The sequence below is a fragment of the Rhinolophus sinicus genome, linkage group LG04, assembly GCF_036562045.2.
Source record: "Rhinolophus sinicus isolate RSC01 linkage group LG04, ASM3656204v1, whole genome shotgun sequence".
In the NCBI taxonomy this organism is placed as follows: domain Eukaryota; kingdom Metazoa; phylum Chordata; class Mammalia; order Chiroptera; family Rhinolophidae; genus Rhinolophus; species Rhinolophus sinicus.
In genome coordinates this window covers 99603422-99631342 of record NC_133754.1, presented here as the reverse complement: position 1 = coordinate 99631342, position 27921 = coordinate 99603422, and the positions used below count along the sequence as shown (strand labels likewise).

General features: G+C 48.3%; 1 protein-coding gene across 1 annotated transcript in view; it reads left to right on the top strand.

The window, feature by feature from the left end:
- The window catches only part of FLT1 (fms related receptor tyrosine kinase 1), a 159277-nt gene that overhangs the window by 127967 nt on the left and 3389 nt on the right, over nt 1–27921 (top strand). The window contains exons 18-29 of the mRNA XM_019736494.2: nt 1087–1191; nt 4523–4636; nt 6666–6754; nt 10484–10640; nt 11073–11170; nt 11877–11999; nt 13845–13956; nt 15482–15581; nt 20587–20692; nt 20947–21089; nt 23087–23171; nt 25309–25403. Of these exons, the coding sequence (XP_019592053.2) occupies nt 1087–1191; nt 4523–4636; nt 6666–6754; nt 10484–10640; nt 11073–11170; nt 11877–11999; nt 13845–13956; nt 15482–15581; nt 20587–20692; nt 20947–21089; nt 23087–23171; nt 25309–25403 (1327 nt within the window). The remainder of the gene's footprint in view (nt 1–1086; nt 1192–4522; nt 4637–6665; nt 6755–10483; nt 10641–11072; nt 11171–11876; nt 12000–13844; nt 13957–15481; nt 15582–20586; nt 20693–20946; nt 21090–23086; nt 23172–25308; nt 25404–27921) is intronic.

The following is a 27921-nucleotide window of genomic DNA, read 5'->3' as shown; positions in this document are numbered from 1 at the left end:
CCCGCCCAGAGAACCAAAAAAGAGTGACTTCTTTGGCTCACTCTTCCTTTTACCATATCATGCTTGAGGGGGTACTATTTCTCTAGGTTCTACTTAGCTACCTTTTTCCTGCTGGTGCAAAAGGAAGTCCCCTGATATAAAAGGTAGCTGAGGTTCCCAGGGGCACCCTCCTCCCAGAGCACCAGTCTCAAGGTCTCCATCTCATGGGCCCCTCTTGCCACCCAGGACTGTATGAGACGTGCTCCGAGCATCTCACAAATTCCCAAATGCTACTGTTCATCCTGCACGAGCATACCGGGGGCCTTCTCTGCACCAGGCACTGGGCTAGGTACGGGGAAGATTCAGGCATGGCCATTACCCCTCTCAGGCATCTCATGCACAGGCGAGGAGGAAATGTGACATAACGGGTACCGTGACAGAAACCTTGCTTTGTTATTGCCTTTGGCAAACACCTCTCTGTGGTTGAGGCAAATTTCTACCAGTGGTTGACATGCTCATGTGCTGAACCATGAAGATTTGTAATCATCTTGTGAAGACATGTTAGAAATACTGAGAATGTCTTGCCTGGCAAGGAAGTCAGAGCAATGACTTAGTGCTTCTTTTTTAGCTGTGAAGCATTATCATAACCAAGAGCAATAACCACTATTCTCAATGTCTCCATTTCCGCTGCAAACAGATCAGAAGAGATGAAGTGGCGAGAAAAGGGACTTAGGTTAGACACAGGGAAATATTCTTGCTAATAACGTTATTAAATAGAAGAGACCACCCAGGTCTCTTCTATTGGTAGTCTCTTCCTTCCAGGATTTTGTGAAGAGGAAACTAGCCAGCCACCTACATCAAATGCCTTCTAGGGGCCCAGCCTAGCTGTGAAGGATGAGGGTACCTCAGAAGTACAGTACAGACTTGGAAGGAAGATTCTCCAGAAATGTGTCCCTTACTTTGACTCTTTTGGGGTCAGTTCATTGGCGATTCCATTCAAAGCTTCACGCCTCACATATGCATAGGAAAAATGGCACTTCCTTCCTAAAAGACTTAAGCTCATCCTGCTGGCTTGGCAAACAAACCAATGTCTTCTTTTCATTGTAGGCAAATCACTTGGAAGAGGGGCTTTTGGAAAAGTGGTTCAAGCATCTGCATTTGGCATTAAGAAATCACCCACTTGCCGGACTGTGGCTGTAAAAATGCTGAAAGGTATGGACACCAGAGTTGGGCTTTCAACTGACCCATTACATTCCCTCAACATTGGCACAAGTTAAATATAGCCTAGGGATAGAGAGAAGCTATTTCTGCTCTGGCCACAGAACTTTCTTCTACTGCTGGGAGCCCCTTTACGTCAGGATTTTAGATTAGGCCAGCAAGAGCTCAGCATAAACCTTGTAAAGGAAACAATCCAGCATCATCCATGGGAAAATGATTCTGTCACCCCAAAGATCTTTCTCCCACCACATATCAGACTCTAGACTTTCAGGGACTTAAGCCCATGGTAATCACAGGTTCAAAATTTTGGAATGATCCACTGTGACGTTATAATGGAAACTTAGCTGTACATCATAAATCCCGAAGGCTTAGCTTGGGCTTGACCTAACTACAGAGTAAAACTATGAGATGGATCAACTGAGTTGATCAGAACCATAAACATACTTACATGACAAACTTACACTGTCAAGTCTCAACCATAAAACACCCTCTCTTTAGAAATTGAAAACAACAAAAACAAATTACACTTCTAGTGTTGAACAATGCTACCGCTCTGTGAAGCACCGGGAGGCAGAGCCAACAGCGTTGGATGGCCACTGAAAGTGAAAATCAGTGAAAACTGTGTAAACCAAACATCTCAAAGACTCACGGGTTCTTTGAAGTGTAGAAAATCCTTCATTTCCTCCTTTGTGATGGAATTTTCATGTTACTTCAGCACATTTGAAAGTCCCAAAACCAAAAGAAACAGGACTGAAAACCTAAAGGGCAGTTTTCAGCTGTCCAAAGCCTCCGAGACATTGCCAGGGAATTCTGAGACCCAGGAAGCGAAGCACCCAGCTAAGCGGGTACCTAACACAGGCTACAGGAGAAAAAGGGCCATTGCTTTGGGGACTTCAAAGCTCTTCATCCTCTTCCAGCACTGACACGATCATTACAGAAGTGTCACGTAATGATATTTGCCACCTCAAAAGGCTGCCTTTTTCGAGGGAAGGCTTTGAGAAAACTTGAGAGAATCCGACAGTTGTATTCTGAAAGTAACCAGGAAAGGAGTTTTGCATCCATAAATCAGGACTTTTGTTCGAGGTGGACTACCCAGATGATGGCAGGCATTTCTGTGAGAATACCTACATCCCAGAACCCCACCATGGACACCCCCACCCCAGATTCTGAGAAGAGGCACCAACATGGCTTCTATGTGAGAAACCACTACACTAGGTACTTTACTCTATCAGGTTGAACCACTTGAAACTGCCATTTTTCTTATTTTTCTCTCTACAGCCTTATGAGATAGACATTATTATCCCAGTTTGCATATGAAGAAACATGGCCCAGAAACATTAAATAGCCTCTGCAAGGCCACACAGCTCCCCGGTGCAGAAGGGTCTGTGTGCAAGTCTTCTAGCTTTGAGGGCAGTGCTCTTCCCCCCCACAGCACAGTGCTACCCAAGAGGGGCTGCAGACTGCCTCCACAAATGGCCCGTTGCTCCAATACCCTAAAAACAATCCTGGCCTGCATTCCAAAGGCGATCTAGTATCCAACTCTGACAGACATAGAAACTAAATCTGGAAGCATCCGCTTCCTCAGCGAGTCCCACTTCCCTGCTTACTACCATGCACGGTCTCTAGGACAGACAAGTCTGCTGCCCATGCTTGTCTGCTGTGGGTGCAAGGTAGCACCTGTGGCCCTGCCTATAAATGGAACAATCTGAGCCAAAGAGCCTGGTTTCCTCCGGGCATAAATGCATGGAGGGACTGGTGAGTTTGAGGGGGGAAATTCTGACCTGAGATTTTTTAAAGGCAGCCCAGAGAATCTACTCTATGTAGATTCAGAAGTAATGTGTGTGATAACTTTATAAATGCTTATCGTTTTTTTCATCAGCCTTGATTGAAAAAGACTGCCAAATCATCCACTATATAAAATTCCTAAAAACCACTTCCATTCAGCTTTCTTGTTTTTAAAATGGGTTGGCCATCTGTTTCTAGGAGAAATTGAAAAGGCAGAAGGTCAAACAAAGGCCATGAGTCAGCAGCTCTTTCAAAGTGCCCTTGAGCAAAACCTTTAACCTTTTTGGGCCTTATGCCCATGTCTGAAATAAGAAGAGTAATCATGTTGTTTATTTATCTAACAAATATTTGTTGAGTGTCTACTGTGAGCCAATCCCAACCTCAATGGAAGGCTTCTAGAGTTTATCTGGTTATTGTTAAAAAATAATTTGTGCTTATGAAATACCATGTCCGTATCTACTACAATGTTAAATGCACACCCTGTGACCCATTCCAGGACTGTCCTACAGAAATACTTGCACATGGGTACAAAGATTACACATAGGCTGTCTATTATAGCGTTATCTGTAATGGCAAAAAACAAACAAACAAAAAAACTGTAGACAGTCTAAATGTTAGGAATGCCACCGATCAATTAAAAAGGATGGAAAAAATCTCCAACATATTAAAAAGGGGTAAAAGAAAATATTAAAAAATATACATACACATGTATTTATAAATGCATAGAAAAAGGTCTGAAACTACAATTAACAGTGGTTACTTCAAAAAGGAAAGTGGGTTGGAGTGGCTTTCACTTTTTACTCTATATACAGTATATTGTTAGAATATTTTACAGCAAGATTATATGACTTTATTTCTAAAAATAAGTTAAAATGTTGAAATGCCTTAGCAATTTACCAGTAAGAACAGAGAACAAACTTAATTTAGCTTTAGACTCTGCTAAGTCTTAGACTGATGTTGTTTATCTCTGAGAATGAAATTGAAGTCAGATGCTTATGGATCCTCACAACTTGAGATAACCCTGCAGACTCCAGGGAGGAAAAGGTTATAGGGAGAAAATAACACACTGCAAAGATGTTTACAGAAGTGGCCATTCGGTTCTTGCAGGCCCCTGGTGCTCCTTCTTTGTAACTCCTCAAAGTGGGGAAAAGTATGAAAAAGAGGTGAGCTGTGGGCACATGCTTTGCTGGGAAGGTTCTTGCTGGGCCTGGTTCTGATCAAAGGGAAGCCTTTGGAAGTCGCTTTCACAAGGTGCCCTGCTCTGAGTCAGCACATTACTAAACAGGACTAGGTCCACCAAGAGGAAATGTGCAGTGACTAACCCCAGCACCACTCTGGGCCTTACTGTAATCAAAAGGATGTTGGCTCAGGAGGGTGGGAGTAATGAAAGCTGTCTGGAGACTCTACCTTTCTGCAGAATGGGGGGAAGTTAATGAAGCAACTGGCTGAACTCTGACAAACATGGAGGGCAGAAATGCCGCCTCCAGAGGAAAAAGCCTCATTGTCCTGTCGCCTTCACTCTTCCTTGCTTCTCACACAGAGGGGGCCACGGCCAGCGAGTACAAAGCTCTGATGACGGAGCTCAAGATCTTGACCCACATTGGCCACCACCTGAACGTAGTCAACCTGCTGGGAGCCTGTACCAAGCAAGGAGGTAAAGGAGAAGGGGCGGGCCCGCTCCATCTCCCAGTTCACACGCTAAGAGCAGATTCTCTGATATTCAGCTCCTTCTCCCCGCCCCGGTTCCTCCTCACCTCCCAGAAAATGGCTTTTCAATAGGTCCAGAGGAAACAGTCTGCCCATTTGTAAAAGGGGGCTCCCCTCCTTGCAATGCCTTCCTTGTACAGTTCATGTAAAGGTTCTGAAGAGGACTCCCTTTCAGATCTCCTTCCACAGGCTCTAGGTCAAGGGGAGGGCATTTTTCTTTGATGATGACTTTGAAGGCGGAGGACCAGAGATAAGATCAATGCATAGAAGGCTGAGCATTCCTTGAAGCTTCACCTAAAGGCATGAGTGTTCTTAAAGGCCTTTGTATCCTCCCCAATGGCAAGGTCAGCGCTTGGCTGTAGATGGGTGATCACTGCTTAAACCAGAAAGAAAGGTGTAAAGGGCCTGTGCCTGTAAATGTTTTCCAAGCTCAACAAAGGCAGTAGAGATGAAGGGCAGTTGGGGAAGACCTGCCCGCTCGGAGTGGCAGTGGGTATTGAAAGAAGCTAAGGGCCGGACACAACCCACCTGCTTCCCTCCCATCCTTGAGTCCTGCCAAGTTACAAGCTCCTTCTCGCGTTCTCTGCCTTGGCAACCTCATTCTGTGGGCCTCAGCTTTGCATCTGTGAAACTGCCCAGGGCTAATCAGAGAACCCACCTCTGTCTGTGCATCTGAGCTCCGTGTGACCGGCTTTAAGATGGAAGGTCCTAAGGCGAGCATTGCTGGACCCCAGGCAGGCACCCGAGACGAGGGGCGTCGTATCCGCCCCGGTCATCAGGAGACAGACAACCTCTGGAAGCAACTTCCTGTTCTGTAACCCGGAGGGAAGAGGAGGCGCTGTCAGGATTTCTAACAGGCATTTTTATACCAGCAAAGTCTTGACAGACGCAGAACTCCCCTCTTCCGAGCTGGGCCCGGCCTCTGTTGAGCCTGGAAGAACTAGATGGGCTGTGCCCTAGGGCTCAAGGCATCCGGTAGCTGCCCGCTCCCAGCATGCCCCAGGGCAGCGGCTCACAGGAGCAGCTCCGGGTTCACTCCCGCTTTGACCCGGAACCGGAAGTTGTCTGTCCACTGCAGGCCTGGTGTCCTGCTCTCGCCTGCAGTGGGATCGCTGGGCAAGTGCAGGGCCAGATGAGGCAGCCGCAGCCCTGGGGCACCCCGTGGGTCCCGCAGAACAATTGGATTTTTCTTTCTTCCCAACCCTGTTGCTTCCTTTCGATCAGAAATCGGCAAACGAGGGGGCCGGCCTCAGAGCTTAATTTGACCGTTTTAAATAGTTGGGAAAAAACTCAAAAGAAGACTATTTTGTGATGTGTGAAAAATTATATGAAATTCAAATGTATGTTTATTGAGCATAGTCACTCATTCGGTTGTACTGTCGGCCATGGCTGCTTTCACACTACTAAGGCAGAAGTGAGGAGCTGTGTGGCCTACAGGGCCTACAATGTTTACTGACCTGTCCTTTGCAAAAAAGCTTGATCCCTGCTCTAGCTCATCTTATGAGCACCAAGGCAAACGCTGTGCAGACACCCCCAGGTGGCCATGCTGCTGGGGAGAGACAGGCCAGACAGAACCAGCCTATTCTCCGCACTGGGAAGGAGAGCTGCTTAGCAATCCCAGGTTTGGTGCGAGTGTCCTAAGGCCCAGAGCTCTACTCACTAGGGTCTGCCTAACAAGGGGAGAGTGTGGCTGGCAGTTACAGGTGAAGCCTTGGCTTTGGCCCCTGCCCTCCTCAGAGTTCTTTTTTTTCTCCTTCTACTCGTTTTCTGCTTCCCTTCCACCCCCGATTGTCTCATTCCATTTGTATTTTTAAAACCCCTTCTCAGGTTAAATTGAAACAAATCTCTCACCCTAAGTTGCAACCCTAGGTCCCTTAATAAAAAGATAAGTTGGTTTGATGTTTCTAAGGCCCACCGAAGGCTGGCAAATGGCTGACTGGCTTGATGTGGCTGAGCATGTGCTCTTTTGGCTGCAGGGCCTCTGATGGTGATCGTTGAATATTGCAAATATGGAAATCTATCTAACTACCTCAAGAGCAAACGAGACTTATTCTTTCTCAACAAGGTAAGGAATTTATAGGGATTGGGGGTTTTTAAAGACAGCAATGAATTTCCATTTAGGCTATAGCAGCATAAAGCAGGAGAAACCTATATTTTTTCGATTAATGTCTAAGCTTAAAACTCAATCTCTGCTTTTTCTTCTTTTTTAATTTTTTCCTTCCATGCTAATATATCACACTCTTGTTTTGTTTTATTATATTTTTTAATCTTTTTTTATATAGCACACTGTTTGTGGACAGCACAGAGAATATTTGATACTAGTGTATGTGGCAATAATAAGGATTTAAAATTTATTAGCTATCTATCTAAATACCTATCAAATCATCTTGATAACCTTATTTCTTTATTTCTTTCTCTCTCTCTCTCTCTCTCTCTCTCTCTCCAGATACACACAGACATACACAAATCACTTAGTCACTTGTTTCTTAAGAGAAGATGATAGCAAGTATAATTGTCTCCATTTATTAGATTAGAGAAACTAAGGACTCAATCAAATGAGTGACTTTATAGTCAACAGTAGACCAATGATGGTGCCCAAGAAATCATTTTCTTCTCTTCCTGCTACCCTTTCTCCCACTTCCCCACACTCTCCTCACTCTTGTCACCCCCACACACACACCAAACCAGTCTGATCCACTAAAATAAAGCTATATAGTAAAAGGAACACATGGGTCCAAGTCCTGAAGACAAACCAAGTTTAAAAGAGATAACTGAGGGTCAAATATATGGTGATGGAAGGAGAACTGACTCCGGGTGGTGAACACACAATGTGATATATAGATGATGTATTACAGAATTATACACTTGAAACCTATGTAACTTTACTAACCATTGTCACCCCAGTACATTTTAATTTAAAAAAAAAAAAAAAAAAAAGGTAATTGAATGGAGGAGAAAAAAGTTTAAAACCTTGCCAGTGTGACCCATACCACCAATCTTGTGTCCTTCTCTGGGCTGGAGGAGCTTAGGAAACAATGACTCAACACTGATAATTAGCAGCGTTGGTGGTGAATCCTTGTAGTGCGCTGGGTAAGCACGTGGACTGCTGAATTAGACCTCCTGGGTGTAAATCCTGTTTCTACCACTGATGAAATCGGGGACCTTGGGCAACTGACTCAGCCCCTCTAAGTTTCAGTTCCTCATTTATCAAATGGAAGTAATAACAGAACCCAATTCATGGGACTGCTGAGAATTACATTCAGTTAAGCACTCAATAAATGTTTAAGTCACCATCGTCATTATTGACCCACAGAGATAGAAAGATCGGGTGAGTCCAACTTACTGCCACTGACCTGCATGATCTCTATAATTGATCAAGCGTCCAACGTCTAAGAATGGTGCCCATCTCTGTCATGTGGGCAAGAGTTGTCACAGGGCACACAAATAACCACTGGACAGCTGGCCCATTCCCTCATCTCAAATTTTGATCCAACCAAAGGCACGGGTATTCTAGACTGGAACATACATGCAGGAACATATTTTCCCCAGCTTTAAACCATGCTCCCTCATAATTAGAGTCTTAAAGCTGAAAGGGATCTTTGGGATCAGCTAGTTCACACTCTCACATTAGAGATGTGCCCAGAAAAGTCAACTGATTGGCTTAAGGACACATACTTAGCAGGAGATGAAGCCGGGGAGAAAGAACCAGCTCGCTTGTCTCCCCTTCCGTTGCTTTTTCTGTGCACTACATTGGATAAGGAGGAAAAAAAGAAAAAGAGGAAAGTGGTGCCCTGCGCCGAGAGCGGTGCAAACTCCCTTCAGTCCTGAAATCCTGGACTGGCTTCAGGAAGAACGAAGCCAGCAGAATACCCCAGGGACCAGGGCAGGATGGAACGTTTGGGTTCGTGCGTCCTTTGTTTTGAAGAGTTTGCTTCCTTCTCGGGCTATATTTAATGATTCGCCTCCCGGTCGGTGGAACCTGGTGTTTTCGTGGAAAACACATGGCTGTATTTCATATTTGGAACCTGAAGGAATATAAAGAGAAGGTGAAGGAAAAATCAAAAGGGTAAATAGAAATGGGATATTTCATTTTCCAAATAAATTCACCAGGATCTTTAAATATTATTTGTAATACATTCATTGTATTCTGCCAAACTTCCAAAAGTTCCGTAAATCAACCTTAACTTAATAGAAATAGTTACCAATAAGCAAAGCTGAATATACCATTGATTGGCAGTCAGGAAGAGGGTGAGGGAGCTTGAGTTATGGTCCTTGGAGACGTGCCCCAGGCTGTGACTTCTGGGAAAGTGAGGAAGAAGCCTGCCCAGAGCCGTTGTCAGGGCCTTAAGCCATGAGTGGGCCTGTCCAGCACTTTCCTCTCCCACACCCTTGCCAGCACTCTTCCCCTTCTGCTGCTTTCTGTCTTGAGGAGGGTCCTGTGAAAAATAAACTTCCAGTCCCCAACTGAGCAGAATCAAACCTAACTGCCTCAGGGAGACACAATAACAAAGGGTTATATTCTTTACCTGCTCTCAGGTAGGTCACCTGGGGTGTCAGTAGGTGTTCGCTTAGAGGCCTGCCTCCCCTCCTGTAGCACAGGAAGGTCTCTTTCCTGGGGGCAGGAGCCTGGTACCCAGCACACATGCAGAGTTTGTCAGGCTGTCCCTCCTGAAGCTCCCTCCGCTGTCCTCTGCTTGCTCCCACTGTGCCCTCTAGTGGAGGGATCACCCTACTTTGTGACATTTCTAGGAAAAGCCAAGGAAGGATGGCCAGCGTGGTTAACCCTAGCACTGCCACAGCATGCTGGAGGATCGAGGGACACCCCTGAACCCCAGTCCCTTTCAGCCCCCTTTTCTGCCATCTGGCAGACTTGAGCCTAGGCACATGGTCTTGTCATGAAGCCCTGGGTGTGCTAAGTTTCTATTGTCACAGTTGTTAGATGAATTACTAAATGTGATACATTTTTTCCGGTTCCACATGAACATCCAGAACCAACAACTCTTTTTCTGTGAGTCAAAACATAACAGGATGATAGAGCTTTCCACATAGAAAAATGAAACCCAGAAAAGTAAGGTGATTTGCCCAAGATCACATGGGTAATGGAAGAACCAGATTGCACATCAGGCCTTGGATGCCCAGTCCAGGACGAGAGGCCTTTTCTACCCCTGTTAGGATCAAACTGTATCTTTATTTTCACTGGAGGAAAGAAAAAGAAATGTTCCTTGCCCAAGGAAACCAGAGAAATTGGGAACTACAAGCCTCTCTTACTACTCCTCACAGGGATTGCAAAGTGAAGCCCCGGGTTCACTGGGCAGCTTTTTCTGACACTCATCTCATCTTTCGCAAGATGGCGTGCGGTATGGAAAAGTGGTCAAGGGCACAAAGTAGAGTTGGCCAAACCCAGGTTCAAGCTTTGTCATTTACTAGTTGCATGTGACTTTGATTACTTCACTTCTCTAAACATATTTCTTCATGTATAAGCAAGAGCTACTTCATAAACTTGTTGGAAAGATTAAATAAGAAAATGTACCTAAGTTTCTTACACAATGTAAGTGCTCAGTAAATGCCAGCTGCTATTAATATTCCTTTAGCCTACCTAAGATGCTGTCTACAAGGCCAGTCAAGAGCAGGACAGACTCCACAACCCCCAGGAGCAGCCAGGTGCCCGGTCACCGTAGGTCCCTTGCTGCTAAGTTGCTGTCCATTTTGTGGAATGACACTCTCCCAACGCAGGTGACTGCCAGCTTGAGGGACTGTCTTCGCTGTTTCATCTGTGTCCTTGGTCTGTTCAAAGGATGCAGCGTTGCACATGGAGCCTAAGAAGGAAAAGATGGAGCCAGAGGTGGAGCAAGGCAAGAAACAAAGACTAGACAGTGTCACCAGCAGTGAGAGCTTTGCAAGCTCGGGCTTTCAGGAAGATAAAAGTCTGAGCGACGTGGAGGAAGAGGAGGGTAGGTATTAATTCCTTCCTGTCCTACAGTCGGAGATATTTTTACAACATACTGTGCATCTCTGACATTTTTTTCGTATTTATCACCCTAATAAACATCCGTGGGAGACTCGAGGGGCAATGTCCCGAGGAGATAAGAGTTGAATTAAGATTATTTACAGAGTTACTAATTTTGACAGGGAACTCTGTGCAATTGTCTCCCCTTGGGCCTTTTGTCTTAACTCATCTTCCCCCTCCCCCTACACTTCTGGTGAAATGGGCTGGAGGCCTGGAAAAATCTCTGATACTCATACTGAAACTCAAATGCTCTTGAAAATGACCTCTGATCCACTTGTTGGTTTGTTTTATGTTTTGCTAACATTGTTCCAATAAGCTGGGATGTGGCAGGATAACAAGCGCCATTACAAACAGCTCCGGTTTTAATGCTTTCCAGATTCTGACGATTTCTACAAGCAGCCCATCACTATGGAAGATCTGATTTCTTACAGTTTTCAAGTGGCCAGAGGCATGGAGTTCTTGTCTTCCAGAAAGGTCAGCCTTGCTCCTTACTGTTGTCCTTCTTTGCCAGGCCTGGACACGGGGACACTCACATGGACACACACATACGTTTGCTACAAATCCACTTTTTTCAGTATTTGCTTATATTTATGTCCTTAAGGATAGAGCACACATCACGATGAATGCCTTCCTTTATCCTCACATGAGTGAGGAGCTTTGACAAGGACGAGTCTTAGCAGGAGCTAGAACTTAACTGGAGAGGAAAACCTCACCAGGGTTCAGACTGGAGAAACCTGGTGCCCACTCCCCGCTTTGCCCTCCTGCATCTTTTCAACACTGACCCGAGTCTCAGAATACACGACTTCACAGGAGGGCTTCTGTTGGCCCATCCGTGTGGGCCCCCCACCCACTGCAGCTGGAGCTCCACAGCTCAGGATCAAAGGTTGGGGGCGTTTGGGTCTCTGTGAGAACTGGATCGCCGGCTCCGCTGACCGGGACGTTCACTGTCCCGCACGACGGTAGCCGAGCAGCCTGAAGCTGAGCCTTGGCTGCAGGGCCTCCAGGGGCCTGTGTTTGGAAAGAGGCGCTTCATGTTTATGGTAAAGGTCCTTGTGCACCGGGGGTGGCTTCCGTCATGTAATGGGTCCTCACATGAAGAAGAAGAATGACACTGAGAGCCGCAGGAAATTAGTCAGGTGGATTAAGGAAACGCGTTGGTGACGCTACTGCTTTATTACAGTGTATTCATCGGGACCTGGCAGCGCGAAATATTCTTTTATCTGAGAACAATGTGGTGAAGATTTGCGACTTTGGCCTTGCCCGAGATATTTATAAGAACCCCGATTATGTGAGAAAAGGAGATGTAAGTCCATTTGGTGTTTATTTGACTCATTTCTACCCTACCATTTCTAAAGTGCAGCCCGCAGCCCGTGGTAAATATTTACACTTCCTCAGCAGTGGTCCCTGACAGCCAGCGTGTGCTTCGTGAAGACGTGCAGTCCTGATGGGCTGTGTTCCAGCGAGCCCTGTGTGGGGCTCGGAAAGGCCACCTCTCCTGGTTCTGTCCTTCCCTCCCTCTGGGTACCCGTCCCCTGGGCAGCGCTGCCTGAGATGGCTAACCTGAGAAGTGTTTGGCGGGGCCCTGGGGAGACCAGCTCCTCACCCCTTTGACTCCTGCGGGAGTTTTCTGAACCACAGGACAGAACAGCCTGGACTCTTTCCCACAAATGAACCCAGATGATTGATTCAGCAGGTGGATATATCTCAGGAAAGGGTGGGGGCAGGTATTAGTATTATCTTGCTAGCGAGGAAACTGTCCCCCTCCCACAGCTGCCTTCCACGCCCGGCATCACCCTGCTAGCTCACACCCGCTCTCTTCCCTGCCTGTTTTTGGACATAGTGTTACATTTCACTTTTGTGGGTGACCTCCCGTGTCCTCTCTTGTCCGGCCGGCACCGTGAGGACTAAGCCTGTGTCTGGGCCCTGCTGAGGACTCTGCAGCCTGGTTCTAGGCTTAGTGAGCAGCCCACCACCCAAAGGGCTTAGTAACTGCAGTGCGCCGGGCGCCACCCCCACAAGTTCTCATTCTTTACGTCATGGTGGGGCTGAGACTTTCCCTTTCTGAAGAGTCACCAGGTTTTGTTGACACGTCTGGGCACGGACTGTACATTGAGAACCACTGCCCCACAGTCTCTTTATATAAAGGGGGGGAAAAAGAAACCAACAAATTTTCCTACATGCCCTGATGTGCAAAGATGGCATCACCTGTGTGTCTGTCTGTCCTTCTCTTCTGTCCATCTATGTCTCTTCCAGCCTCTCCCTGTCCCTCTCCCTTGCATTTTTCTCTTTGTCTCTCCATTGTCCCTACTTCCTGTCAATTCCCATCCATCTCAACACTTTGTAAGCGGGCATTTTCCCGCCAAATCGCGTCGTAACGCGGGGCTTTTTTGACATTTTCTCGCCAAAATTAGACTTTCCGTAAAATATTCATATCTTTCGATCTATTTGATATTTTTCTATGAAACTTTCAGTGTTTTAGTTTAAAAAGAGGTGCAAAATATGTGTTATTCTCGTCTCCCGCGCTTTGGTATAAAAAGCTATATGACGAGTTTACTCGTTTCCCGCAAAAAATGTGTCAAGTGGCAAGGCCTAGCTCACTGGGATTCCTGCTAACGCAAAGCGAACAAAAATTTGTCTGCATACCTGAAAACCAGCCCTGTGGTCCTTTAAATACCGTCTCTCACTATTCTTCTTTCCTGCGTCTTTGCCCACTCCCCCCACTCAATGACTTCTAAAATCCTGTCTTTTTACATAAGAATGCCCTTCAAAATCCTCTTTCTTAAGAAAAATTCCTGGAAATCACTGATTTTCAGGATGTCTTCTAATTCAGATCACTCTTTTTTCAGGTCCCTGTGGAGCGGGAATGGGGGACTAGGATTTCTTACAGAGTCATGGAGTTAGGGCACGCTGGACATAGGAGGGGCTTCCTAAACATTTATCGTCTTCATAGGAGTCAGTACAGCACACAGCTCTCCTTTTAGTGGAAAACTGCATGTTAGAAGAGTTTTCTCCATGTTAGGAAGCCATAACTGCTCTAGGAAATGATTTCTGGGCCAAGTGTTATCTGGGAGGTGACCCCACGGGCACTTGGGTTGAATGTGCTTTGTTTGCATGTCCTTCTGCTCAAGGCCCCCTTGCCCTTTTCTAGACTCGACTTCCTCTGAAATGGATGGCTCCTGAATCTATCTTTGACAAAATCTACAGCACCAAGAGCGACGTGTGGTCTTACGGAGTACTGCTGTGGGAAATCTTCTCCTTAGGTAAACCTGGGGGGAGGAAGAGATCACATAGCCCAGACCCAAATGTCTGCTGAGTGTCCCTTGGATAGATACAAACTTTAGTTCAGCATGTAAAAGAAGTGAAAGCCCTCACAGAGGCATGGTCCACATAGAGTCCCAGATGAGGAATGAATGGTGCGTGTATGTGTGCCCTGTATCATAAAGATGCTTTACACAAACAGCAACAAGGCCAGACCAGTATTAAATCTGCAGTTAGTAGTCAGTTTTACCTTCAGCAATCTGGCTACTCCTGTCTCTGTCCTTTGCCTTCTTTACCTAACTCCTCAGACACCCGGATTCCTAATGTGCTCCCCTCAGACTTAGGAACAGCCCCAACAAGCGCAGCTCACCCAGTGTTAGAAACAGGAGACCTTTCTAGTGCCGTTAATATTAGCACAGCTAGTATGAGCCTTGGACACGGGTTTATGTGGGATGAACAGTGGGGACACTGGTTGTATTTATTCTGCTTCCAGTCACATCCACTACAGGTGGCTAGAAACCTCGCTCAGGGCCCCGAGCGCACAGCTGTGCATGGAGCCCACATCTGCTTGCAGACACACTGGTGCTCAGAGGCTTCCCAGTTGTGGGGTCTAGCCAACAGTCTTTTGGACTTTGCCAAAAGTTTGCCTTTCAAAGCAAATAAAAGTCACCCAGTAACATCCCTGGTTTCCTGTAATGTGTGAAAATCATTCCCCTGCTTTCGATGACAGGCACCTGTTGCTTCCAGTCTTTGAAAGCAGCTTGGCGGCTACAGTGGCCCCGCAGTGACACAGCGCCAGCACTGCACGCCTCCCAGCTGCTTCCGACCAGCAGTAATCACTAGAAAGTGCAGGCAAACAAACACGGAGGTACACAAGGCTCGAGGTCCGGGACAGAGCAGACTGGGGGCCGGACTCACCCTACCCGCTAAGAATCCCCCTAAAAAGAAAGGTTATATGGGTGCTGGACAGTAACACTGGCAAGAGGCAAAGTCTAGGTCCCTCTGGCACCCCCATGCCAGCCCCCGCCACACACCAGCCTACTACTGGGGCCCAAGGCCCCCCTTTCTCTCAGGCCCATCACAGCAACTAGTCTCCCAGGTCTATGAGAAGTTTACAAGAAAGGAGTGAATTAAAATCATTCTCACTGAGGAGTGAATGATCCACAAGTGACCTATTCCAAGTACAGGGGCTTTTTTAAAAGAAGCTCATTAACCCAGGAATGAGCCTCTAATGATGGGATTTCTTTAGGGTTCCTTGTGGGGAGCGGGAAGGGACCCTTCACATGACACCCTCTCTCCTGATCAGACAGGCGTAGCCCTAGGAACGTGGGGACATCAGACACCCAGCACCACGCGGCCCACCCATTGGCAAGGATTTGCTAAGCTTCGGTGTGGGTTGTACTGTGCGTGGAGATCCATTTCAATCGTTGGCAATTTACTGCTAAACCATCCCTTTAAAGGGAGGAAAGGAACACTGAATTGCCCCCTCACCGTAATGCGCCTGTGCTTGCCCGTTGTCTCACGCAGGTGGGTCTCCGTACCCAGGAGTGCAAATGGATGAGGACTTCTGCGGTCGCCTGAAGGAAGGTGTCAGGATGAGGGCTCCTGAGTACGCGACGCCTGAAATGTGAGCCCGCGGCCGCCTCCACCCCCACCTGGCAGCTCTCACCCCACCGGACACCTCAGAAAGGGGTGCCCTTTTGGTTTTTAGAACCCCAGCTCTGCTCAGCCCCTGCCAGGCCCAGCTGTGCTGGGAGTACCTTCCAGAAGTGAGGCAGTATCCTAGATCCACCCTCACCTACTTGTTCTCTCTTGACCACTGACACGACTTTTTAAGGCCTCTGGCTGTAAACTGAAGTTAGAGATTCAATTTCTAGGTATGAATCCAGATAAAACTAAGAGACTACCCAGGAACTTGTCCCCATTCACAAAAGGGGAGCCAAAAGGGACCGAGGGCTAGAAGCCTCTACTGACCAGTCCTCCGTCCACACTAAAGACCAACGAGGGGGTTCGGTTTGGAAGGCAGGGAGAAGAGGTGCAGGAGAGGAAAGGGGGCGTTTCCTGCTGGAATTAGTAGTTACGCTCCCCAGGAGGCTCTGTGGGCTATAAGACTTCTTTAGACTTGTTGTAGGAACCAGCTCAGCAGCTGTCTGGAGCTTCTTCTTGAAGTGGCTCCCTGCTGAGCAGCAGTCCTGAGCCTCCAGGAAGATGACAGGCTCTCTCCATTGTTCAGACCTTGCTCGCCTCTCTGGGACACTCTTTCTTCCTGAAGCATTTGGACGCTTTGCACTTTGCGCCCAGAGCAGGAATGCGCTGACACTGGCAGTTTTCTTGAGCTGCTGACAAGGATTTGGGCCTCCCCAGGGCGGCACCACCTTTCCTGAACTGGCCGGTGGCCCTCCCCATCCCACCCACACAATGGGGTCCTGCCCGTAGCCCTGGGATGGCCTTTGGGGCGGAGTCAGAGGGAACGAAGGAAGTGTGGGCTTGGCCAAAGTGCAAGGTCGCTGTCTCTCCTCCTCATCTGGAAAAAAGGCGAGGGCAGACCCAGGGCCAGGGCGAGGAGGCCGGGACTCAGGCCTGTGAAGCAGAGTTAGCAGCCTGAGAGCAGTGGGGAGCAGCGGCCTGTTCTTGTCAGTCTTCCATGGCGTCCTTATCAGGAAAGTGCAGGGAGCTTGAGGCCAGGCTCCTTCCTGAGAGCGAGGCAGATAGCTTAGCCCCAGGACTGCACTGGGGCTGTAGGGGTGAAGGCGTGGGGAGTTTTTAATTACTTGCTTCCTTTTACTTGGTGGAGAAGGGCCAACACCAGGAGATCTGGTTTAAAATGAGGTTACTTTGCACTGGAGAGCTTTCTAAGTGTTTCCCCACCGCAATGGTCTTCTTTGAATTTCCCATCAACCTTGAGGAGCAGGCAGGCAGATATTATCATCTGAATTTGGTGAGTAATGAAGCTAAGCCTCTGAGAAGTGAACGGACGTGTCCTCCGTCAGCTAAGCAACAGAGCAGACAGATTTAGAAAGCAGTCCTTTGGGTCACAGGACTGTTAAATTAGGAATATAGCCCACATTCCTTAGAAGAAATGTTTCTCTAACATGTCCACTCATACTTCGAGTTAAATGTTTCCTTCCACTTTTCACATAATCTGAAAATCACAGGAGGACGTTCTGTACTAACAGTACTAGTAATAACTGCAGTCCTTAAATAGCAACATTTAAAAATGTTTAGTAACTAGTTATTTAGTGCTTATTAAGTGCCAGATACTGTTTTTAGCACTTCTAACATATATTAATTTTCCCACTGCTCATAACAACCCTATAAAGTAGGTACTGTTATTATCCCCATTGTACAGACGAGAAAACCAAGGCAAGGAACTTCTCAGTGACTTTCCACGCTGCTAGTACGTTAAGCAAACCCAGCCTGAATCCAGAGCACAGACCGTACCACAGGCTGTGTCCCCCATTCTTCTCTTGCTTCTGGTCCAATGTAACTCTAGGTAGAAAGTCATATCCACTTTGGACTAGAAACTCCCTCAGACTTTATCAAACCTTCAGGTCTTCACATAAAACTCTCCGGGGTAGCACTTGCACCCCACACAGCCCACAGAGAGAGAAGGATCATTCCTCAGTCTGGGGGGTTATTTGGAAATTATAAAAAGTAAGAAGCAGCTTCATGAAATGTTGGTTCAGAAGGCCAGAATTCAAACCGTCAGCCATTCTTGAGCATTTAAAAGCTGATGGAGAAATGTCCTCCTTGTTTGTTCCGACAGTGGGAAGGCCGGGGTAAGGACGAAGTGCAGCTCTCAGAACTGGGATTCTGTGACCTGAACTTGGCCCAAAGTGGCATGCACTTGGGAAAGAAAGCTCTCCCCACAGGTCCCTCGCCTCCCAGGTTCTGCTGGGCTGGGTGCATCTGCTGTCCCTTTATTAAGCCTATTTGCGTCGTGATGTCAAACTAACATTGGGCCCTTGGTTTTCCGCCCAGAGCCTGTTTAATCAGATACTTTCGATAAGGGAATAAGCAGTAAATGTATTGATTTTTTCTTCTTTCCTTTGGTGTCTGCTGAGATGATTTGAATTGAATTTTAAGCAAGAGAAGTGGAAACTGGCCATCATAAAGCAAGAATCAAAATAAAACCCAGCAAGTAGCTGTAGGTGGTCCCTGCACCTGGTCCTCGCATCTGCCCAGGCCACTTGCTCAGTGTGACATGATGCTGGCTGACATCAGCCTGGGGCCACGGACCCAACACCCCTGTTTTCAGGGCCCCCTTTTGTTTTTCCGGTTCAAGCCTTGCTTGCTTTGGCTTCCTTGTATAGATTGTCTATTTATATGCTGAATGTTCTTCCAATGGCCTCCAAGAATGTGCTCGTTGCTAGTGATGAAGGAGCCCCAGTAAACAGCCCCAGGGCGGTGACACCTGACTCGGCCCCCGCAGCACACTCACCGAAGGGCCCTCACAGCGCTCGGAACCTGCTGACCCACTCCACACCCCCTGGGAGTTAGGCAGAGCAGGTCCAGTAACTGCAGTGCAGGTCGGGAGGGACCCAGGGTCACGTTCTGAGAAGAGTCCTGACCCATAGGTTTGGACAAAGCTGGGAGGATTTGCAATTCAGACAAGTGAACTTTATGAGCTCTTGTCCCTTACTCGGAGACTTAGGACATCTGCTGAGTGGGTGCTTGTCAGAAGGCAGCACTTCAGTGCCACCTCCCACCTGTGAGGAAAGCTTGCTTTGGAAGGCTAGTGCCCATATGGGGCCACCACTCCCCGGGGTTCCAGCAGAACTGGAGGACTTTACACCTAAACCACACTGCTTTGCCTCTCAGAATTGTTTTTACTGAATGGTACTGTTTGCTGCTAAGGCTTTAGCCAACATGGAAAGACAATGTACAAGGCAGTGCCATGAAGTTGTTACCACCCGGCTGGTCATGATGTTGAGGGGCGTCTAGGAGAGCTTCCTCTCTGGTGCCCATTCCGGGAATGGCCATGCTTCTTCTAAGTAGGCTCCTGACTCATGTGCACCATCTAATGACTAGGCCTTCTTTTCAGCAGCTGCCTGGATGCTTAGGGCGTTGCCTCTATCAAACCACCCAGAGTCATGTAAATTTTGCGTATTAACTTTGCCTGTAGTTTCACCTTTTTTATCTTTATGTTACCTTCTCCCTGATATTCTTCTTTTCTGTTTTCTTTAACCTCCCTATACTCTTGCTGCCTTTACCAGCCATTTCATATACCTTGAAACAAAATAGGGATATTCTTAAGAGATACTTGGAGCTGTTGGTGCAACCTGAGAGCATGTCACTAAGAAATGGCAGAAGTCAGATGAGTGCTGGAGCTTCTCAGGCTTTTTTAGCAACACCCAGGTCCCAGCACTGAAGTAATGTGTGCAGTATGGCTTAAGAATTCATGGAAGGAGCAGCGTCCTCTCTTCCCAGAGACCCATCTAGCTTCCTTCAGCAAATCTTTACTGAGTGTTTGTATGGCAGATGCTGGGCGGGGTGAGGACTGTGGAGACGCGGTCCCTCCCTGCCCACACAGCGCCTATAGCTGGGTGCTGACCCAGCACCAAGTTCCAAACCCATTTGGCTTTTGATCCGACTCAGTCAGTGTCCTGTCTAGTCCAGATCTCCTGCGAGAAGACTCTACTTACCGTAAACATCTCTTGAGAGCAAAGAGCCCAAAGAGTAAATCCTTAAGCCGGTGTGCGCAGGGCTCTGGCATGTGTCCTGCGGGGCAGGGGAAGGGGCAGGTAGAGATCTAAACTCCCTACAGACATGACCAAGAGCAGAGCCCAGCACCTTTACATCTGAGATGTCAGAGGGGAGGAATCACACAGGGACCCTGCTGACAGTTAAATCCCAGGACAAGATGCAGCTTCTGTAACATGAAGACAAACGTTTTCATGTCCAGAAGCTCAGCCTGTCTTTTTTGCCTTGAGTAGCAGGAAGCCAGTTTGTAATGGCAGCTTTGACATGCTGGGGGGAAATCAGCCACATGCAAGGAGCATGCACACAGCCCAGGGAAATACAGTCAACGTGGACTTCCACAGTTTGGAAGTGACATGTGTCCTGCAGGCAGGGCCTTCTCCACTGGTGTCCACTGTGAGCTCAGTAGTGGAACTGGGAGAGCTGGGAAAGGCCACTAGGAAGCTCGGGCCGACCTCCCGGGCACACTGATCACCCTTTGAGATTTGTGTCTGTGTTAACTTTCTACCTTTAAGGATGTCCTGCTTTTGACGGTGAGGGAAGAGTGCAACATTTCATAGGCACATGAACAGTGGCACCCCTCCCCAAAGAGCTCTGCTTTCTTCACAGAAGACCGCCCTTCCCCTCTGCAGGGACGGAGCCATTCCAAAGAGCTGGGGTTGTAATGGGCCCTGGAGGGTGCTTTGGGAGTCTGCCTGGGGAGTCTGCCTGGGGAGTCTGCCTGGGGACATGTTTCCCACGACCAGCAGGTCCTGGCCATGTTAACAGCCCTTCTCTTATGAGTTGGTGCCGCCCTCCCAAACCTACAAATGAAGGCAAACCATCATCTTTACATGCATGACAGCGCCCATCGCTTTGCTGACATGGTACGTGGGTGATCTATATAGCTGCCAGTTGTCTCCAGCTCTTTCTACTGTGCTTTCACCCCACAGCTATCAGATCATGTTGGACTGCTGGCACAAAGACCCCAAAGAAAGGCCAAGATTTGCAGAACTCGTGGAAAAGCTAGGCGATCTGCTTCAAGCCAATGTACAACAGGTAAAGCTAAATTTATCTAGAATATCAGAAACCAAATGCCTTTGAATGTAGGTCAAGGGGGTTTTTAATAGCTATTGATAGCTGAGATTGGCAGTTTAAAAAGGTGTGTGTGTGTGTGCGCAAGCATGCAAAATTATTTTTGCAAAACACAGCTAAGATTGTGGAAATGACATAGTTGAAGCTGACATAATGTTTCACAAAAATAGTTTGAAGTAGAAATTTGTGCAATTAGAGCTGTATCTTTGGTATTTTAGGATGGCAAAGACTATATCCCACTAAACGCCATACTGACAGGAAACAGTGGGTTTACATACTCAGCTCCCGCCTTCTCGGAGGACTTCTTCAAGGAAGATATTTCAGCTCCAAGGTTTAATTCAGGAAGTTCTGATAATGTCAGGTAAGATATCTTTCTTTTCCCAAATTTATAGTATATAATTTTCAAACATACAGAAAAACAAAGCCTACCTCCTAAATGTAACTATAGTTAACATTTAGCCCTATTTTGTCCATATCTACTATATCCGTATCCATATCTCTGTATATCAACGCATTCTCTCGCGTGTGTGTATTTTTCTTTTTGCTGAACCATTTGAAAGAGGGCTTAAGGCACTGTGATATTTTACCCCTAAATACTTGGGTATGCATCTTGTAAGAAGGACATTCTCCCGTGTAGCCACACCAAAATTATCACAAAGAAATTGATAATTCTTTAATATTGTTAAATAGTCAAATTTCTCCAAATGTCTTTTATACTATTTTAAAAAAAAAAGCAGGATCCTATCAAGAATAACACATTGCAAAAAAAAAATTAAATAAATAAAAATTAAAAAAAATAAATAACACATTGCCTTTAATTTCTTTAGTTTCTTTCATCTATCTTATTCTAGAATAATTCTTCCATCTGTTTCTTCCTCAATGACACTGACTTTTTCCATGAGACCTTAGATAAAACTAAACAAGCTGGATTTTAGTTCCGTGCCTGATAAATGGACATATCTGTCATTACTGCAGAGGAAACTGGAGGAAGGGGTGAGGGGAGAAATGTTTGCCAAGTGCCTCCAGTGGCGCTGGGGGGATCAGCATGTTAGTCCTAATGGTTACACGGGTATCACACATGTCTAGTACTAGTCACACGTGTAATACACGTCATTACTAATGGTCCCATGTGTGTCGCACACATCCGGTTCCGGTGGTCACACAGACTGCTGTGCGGTCGGCACTGTGCTAGGCTCTGCGCCTACACCCGCTCCTTTAATGGTCCTGACAGTTCTCTGAAGGAGATGTCACTATCCTCTCAGACAGGTGAGGGGGCATTGAGGCGCTGTGGAGGAGAGCTCCCCAAAATTGTGCGGCTAGAAAGTGGCAGGATAGAGCTTCTAACCAGGTTTTCTGACAGCCCCTTCCTATTCCCACACAGTCAGGACTCTTTAGGCCTCGGACCATCCTGTGGGTCTTCTAGCATCTTCATTTGCAGTAGGCACAACCCCAGGCTCTGCCTTCAGTTCAGCCAAACTTGGCAAGTGACCAGGGAAGGCATGGGGAAGAGCTGTGACAGTCTGAAAAGACTGACCACTGCCTGTGACAGGCCTGGAAGCCCATGGCCAGCCCGTTTGTGGCGGTGGGTTTCAGGTCTGTAGCACTGCTCATACTTCACAACCAGCCCAAGAAGCTAAAACAGTTGAATCGTCATTCTTAAAGATAAGAAAACTAGCTTGGATGAAATAAATTGGCAGGGTCTGACTGGGTCAGAGAGGGGTGGGGAAGGAAGTGACAAAGTTATTGGGGCCCTTCCAGTATGTTGCTGAGCCTTGGCCCTAAGAAATGGGGCCTGGCAGATGGTGACGGGGTATCAGAGTGAGAAATTCAATCAGTAGGTGAACTCGTCTTATATCTGACAGTCCTTCCTAACACATCGCCAACAACAGGTCAGGAGGCAGTGCAGGGAAATCACAAATACTACCCATTTCTGTAACCACAGAAGAGACTATACCTAGTACTCAATTACACCATTACATCAGCTGCGTGACCTCGGCGGGTCATTTTATTTGTCCTGTCACATCCTTTCAGAAGTAGGCAGCTGCATGATAAAGTCATATCACGTCTCTGGGCATCATTTCTGATTCCACAAGGGACCAGAGGCCTATCCACTATTCTCTCAAGCATCCCTCGGGTTTTGCTCGGAACTATCCAGTGTGGATTAGCAGCCATGGGAGGAAGTGGCGTCACTGCCAGGACCCCAGGGCAACACAGCAGGAGAATTTCAGCCTCAGGAGTAAGGTGACTCCTTCTGGTATTTTGGCTCATCTTAGCTGGGATTCGGTGCCCACGGTCTCCTGACCAATGAAAGCTGAATGCATTTTCCTGTCCTGATTTTTCTGTCTGTTTCCTCCTTAGATACGTAAATGCTTTCAATTTCATGAGCATGGAAAGAATCAAAACCTTTGAAGAACTTGCACCAACTGCCACCTGCACGCTTGATGTAAGTATTGGAATTACCCGCTCGATGCCCCTCAGTAGGACCCTTTGCCAGACTCCATCCAAACCAACTGCAGCAGTCTGGCGGCTCTCAGTGAGCGGGGGCTGACATGACAATCCCAGGGGGACTCACAAGGCCCAGCTATACAGCGCTCAGTTAGACGTAGGTAACTCCGTAGTGTGAAGACGGCTCGGCTCAGAATTCACTCCATGGCCCAGGTCCTCGCCTGCTTGTAATTTGTCCCTTTGCAAACTTCACTCTGTGTTTCTAAACTTCTTGGCTATCAGTGATGGAACCCTGCTTTCCAGGGAGTAGAGGAACGCAAAACTGTGAGTGGCGGGTGAGTGGTGACGTCGCAGGCAGCTCTCCCATTTGGGCAGCCTGAGACCCAGAAGGAGTCTGTCTGGTACTCAGGCCTGTGCTCCTCCCTACTGAGGGGAGGCTGGACAGCGTGTTCCTACCCAGTCACCCTGCGAGGAGCAATCCCAGCAGCCCGGCCAACAAGAGGGCTCAACCAGTGTGTCTCTTTAAAGCTCTGGAACTTGGCGTTGAGAGAGGATGTGGAGAGGGCGGGCGGGGCGGGAGTGCCATGCCATCCCAGTCCCCTCCACTCGGGTGACCTGCAGGTGAGCACTGTTGCCACTGAGTGGGCTGAAAATGCTGGCTCCCAGGACCCACCCACACTCACTGAGTCAGTGTTATGCAGGGTGTCATGCGGGGTCTCTGGTCCTGCTCCCCATGTAAGAACACAGGACATGGTGAGGCCAAAAAGGAACACCCACGGAGCCATAGGTAGGGGAGTCATACCACTCTAGTCTCACTGGCGGCTGGGTTGGAGACACAGGAAGCAGGAGCCACACTATCCGCAACCCGCAATCCGCCGTGCTAACTGTAATCCGCTCTTGCTGGCTCAGCCACCATCTTCTTGCTAGCCCCCATTTGCTGCTAGGGCAGCCATGGCAGTTATATCAGTGGCCAATGGCTCACTGGGTACAGCTGATGGCCAACTAGCCACAGCTGATGGCCATGCAATCACAGTTGATGGCCATTTACTACCTGAGCCAGCACCTTTCCACGTGAGGCCGAGAGCCTGGAAACTGCACTCCTGGCTCTGTCCCCACAGTCAGGCTCTGCACCGACACAAGGGCCCCAGGGGATTCACCTGCACATGAAAGTTTGAAAAGCACCCGTGATGCCCATGTCCCACAGAGGGCCTGGAAAACCAGCTACAGTGCAAACATTGCAGCCTGTGACATAGCACAGTGTAGGGACAGAGCTAGAAGTGCAGTTTCCAGGCTCTCGGCCTCATGTGGAAAGGTGCCGGCTCAGGTAGTAAACGGCCATCAGCTATGGCTAGTTGGCCGTCAGCTGTAACCAGTGAGCCATTGGCCACTAATATAATTGCCGTGGCTACGCTATCAGAGAATGGGGGCTAGCAAGAAGATGGTGGCTGAGCTAGCCAGCGGGGATTGCAGCTAGCAAGTGAGGTTGGTTGGTTGGCAGAGAAGCGGACAACAGGTTGCAGATCGTGTGGCTCCTGCTTCCTGTGTCTCCAACCCAGCCGCCAGTGAGACTAGAGTGGTATGACTCCCCTACCTATGGCTCCGTGGGTGTTCCTTTTTGGCCTCACCATGTCCTGCGTTCCTATGTTGGGAGCAGGAGCAGAGACCCCGCATGACGCCCTGCATGACACACCGTCACCATGAAAACACCAAAACTTCTTCAAACACACCAGATAAAGAGGAAAAGCTGAGTTAAACATTTAAAAACCTCACAACTAAGCTGCAGAAAACAAAGGTGGAGTAGCTGGAAATTTTGTTTTGCTGCTTCGTACCTTGGTTTTAAGTCTAAGGGCGACACTGAGCAAACATGGAAGAGCTCTCCCAATATCACCCTCCCCGCCCTCACGCGGGAGGAGCTAGGCAGCCTCACAGGCCTCAGAGCCAGTGGCAAGAGGCATTTCTTGCAGCTGAGCAAGTTTAGAATGGTCAGTGTAGAGACAATGCTTTATCCTAGTGGGCAGGGCTTGCGGAGGTGAGGACAGCTGGAGTGACTTGGGGGGCATCCCCCAGGTCATCCCTGACTTGGCGTGGAGCCCTCCGGGCCAAGCAGGAAGTGTGACCTCTTCCCTTCCCGCCAGGATCTCCGGGTGGACGGGGAAACTCTGCGGACCTCTCCGCTGCTGAAGCGCTTCACCTGGACCGACAGCAAACCCAAGGCCTCAGTGAAGACCGAGTAAGGGAGCTGGCTATCTTTCCGTGGTCCATGACGGAGGGGCGTGAAGGAAATGCTGGGAAGGGGGTTTCGTGGGGATATTTGAGAGCTGGTTGCCCTCCTGAAACACAGTGTCCAGGCAATGCAGAAAAATACTATTTTTCCCAGAAAGGCAAGAAGGAGGACATAAAATCAGACATGAGTATCATGCTCTAGGAAGGAAGATTGGGGCTTAAGAAGAGAAAATACGCAGGAAGCCTCAGGAGAGACAGGCAGCCCAACCCATGGAGCGCAGTGCTGAGGCAGAAGGGAACCTCTCTGCCCTACTGTGAGCAGCCAGCGGCTGGAGCTGTGCTGCAGGGGCGGGGAGAGGCTGGCCCATACGAGCCCCGCCCACAGCGTTTGCACAAGGGTCATGTGCTGTTTTCCAGTCCTAAGACATGCAGCCCTGAGACCCCTTCCTGTTTGACCCTGGCCCCCTCCCTCCGTCCGTCCGGTGACCCCCTGACCGCCACTGTCAGAATTATGTAGGCCCTGGGTTTATAGTGCACTGCCCTGCGCATCATTTCGGGGGCTCTGCTGGTCCCCCCCCCGGGAGTAGTGCTGGGCTGGGAAAGGCTGGGCCTATCAGCCACCCTTTCCTCCCTTCCTCCCTCCCTTCCTTCCTTTTTTCCTTCCTTCCCTGGTTCAACCGCCTGCCTGTCTCACCCGCAGGCAGAACCCACCGCCTCTTGCATCTAACTCAGGAGTCAGCAGACTTTCTCAAGAGGCCAGAGAGGAAACAACTACTCAGCCCTGCCATTGTAGTATAAACACAGCCCTGGGCAGTGCATAAGCAAGGAGGCATGGCTGTGTCCCCATGACCTTGATTTACCACACAGGTGGCGGTGGCCAGTGGGCACATGAAAAGGGGCTTAGCATCATTAGTCAGTCAGGGAAATGCAAACCAAAGCCACAGTGAGATGTACTTGACACCCACTCGGATGGCTAGGATCAAACAGTGTTGGTGGGGATGGGGAAAGGTGGAGCCATTTCAGCTGCCATGGAAATGTGAAATGGTGCGGCCACTCCGGAAAACAGCGTGGCAGTTCCTCCAGGTGTTAAGTGGAGTCTCTCTGTAATCCAGCGGTTTCACTCCTAATGTGTGTACCCGACAGAAATGAAAACATAGCCAGACAAACACGTGGATACAAATGTTCACAGTAGCATTATTCATAATAGCCCAAAGTCGAAACAACCCAGATGTCCACCAAACTGATGCATGGACAAGTAAAATGCAGTATATCCACACAATGGCGTATGACCTGCCAATGAGAAGTGTGAGGTACTGGTACATGCTCCAATGTGGATGAACCTTGAAACCATTAAGTAAAAGAAGCCAGTCATGAAACACCATAGACATGACTCTGCTTAAAGGAAATGCCCAGGGTAGGCCAATCAATAGGGACAGGAAGTAGACGAGTGTTTGTGTCGGCTGGGGGTGTGGGGTGTGGGGAAGAGGAACAACTTGGTGTGCTAATGGGTTTTGGGGGATGATGGTCGCACCCGCTGTGAGTATGCTAAAACCACTGACCTGTACCCTTTAAACAGGTGGACTGTATAGTATGTCAATCCTATCTCAGTAAAGCTGTTGTTTGAAATAACAAACAGGTGGCCAGAGGCCAGCCCACAGGCAGTACTTGCAGACCCTGAGCTAAAGCAGCGGAGGGTAGTTAGCGCCGTCCACCAACCACAAGTAACCTCAGAGGACAGGGACACTTCCAGGCAAACTGCTCCTGGGTGTTTCCTTTCACCACCAGCACAGCGCTGGCACCAGAGCCTGGCACCCCGAGTGCTCGGCACAGGTGAGGGAGGAATGGATGGGAAAGCGCAGGGTCCCACGCTCTGTTGCTTCCTGTTTTGCAACACATCAGAAGATGGGTGGCCACATGTGTCTGTATCTTTGTGAAGAAAGGAAAACCATGCATTACATCCTCTACTCCGAGACTGAAAACACAGAACATGGAGCAAACGCTTGTCCTGCTAGTTCGGAACCACCCCGAGTAATGCACTGGTGCGCAGCTTTGCTCATTCTCGTCCCAGCAATCAGAGGAAAGTAACCCCGAAAGGACAGAGAAGGTTTGCCTCCTTGTGGCTGTCTTAGGCTGGACGTAACATACAGAACCCAGAAGCCAGTGTCTTCACCTGGGAGCCTTGCTCCTCATATACGGTCCCCAGATGTCAAGTGTTCTCGTCGAACACAAACATGAGAGGGAGACATTTGCATGAAGCTTTTTGTATGAAGCTCAATTCGTTTCTTGAGGCCACTGTAACAAATGACTGCAAACTTGATGGCTCAAAACAAAGGAACTTTTTCTCTTGCAGTTCTGGCAGCCAAAGTCCAAAACCAAGGTGTTCACAGGGCCCTGCTGCCTCCCGAGGCTCTGGGGCAGAATCTTTCCTTCTCCCAGCTGCTGGTGGCTCCAGGCATTCCTGGGCTCATGGATGCCCTCATGTCATCTCCTCCTGTGTCTGGGTGGGACTCTCCCTCTGCCTGTCC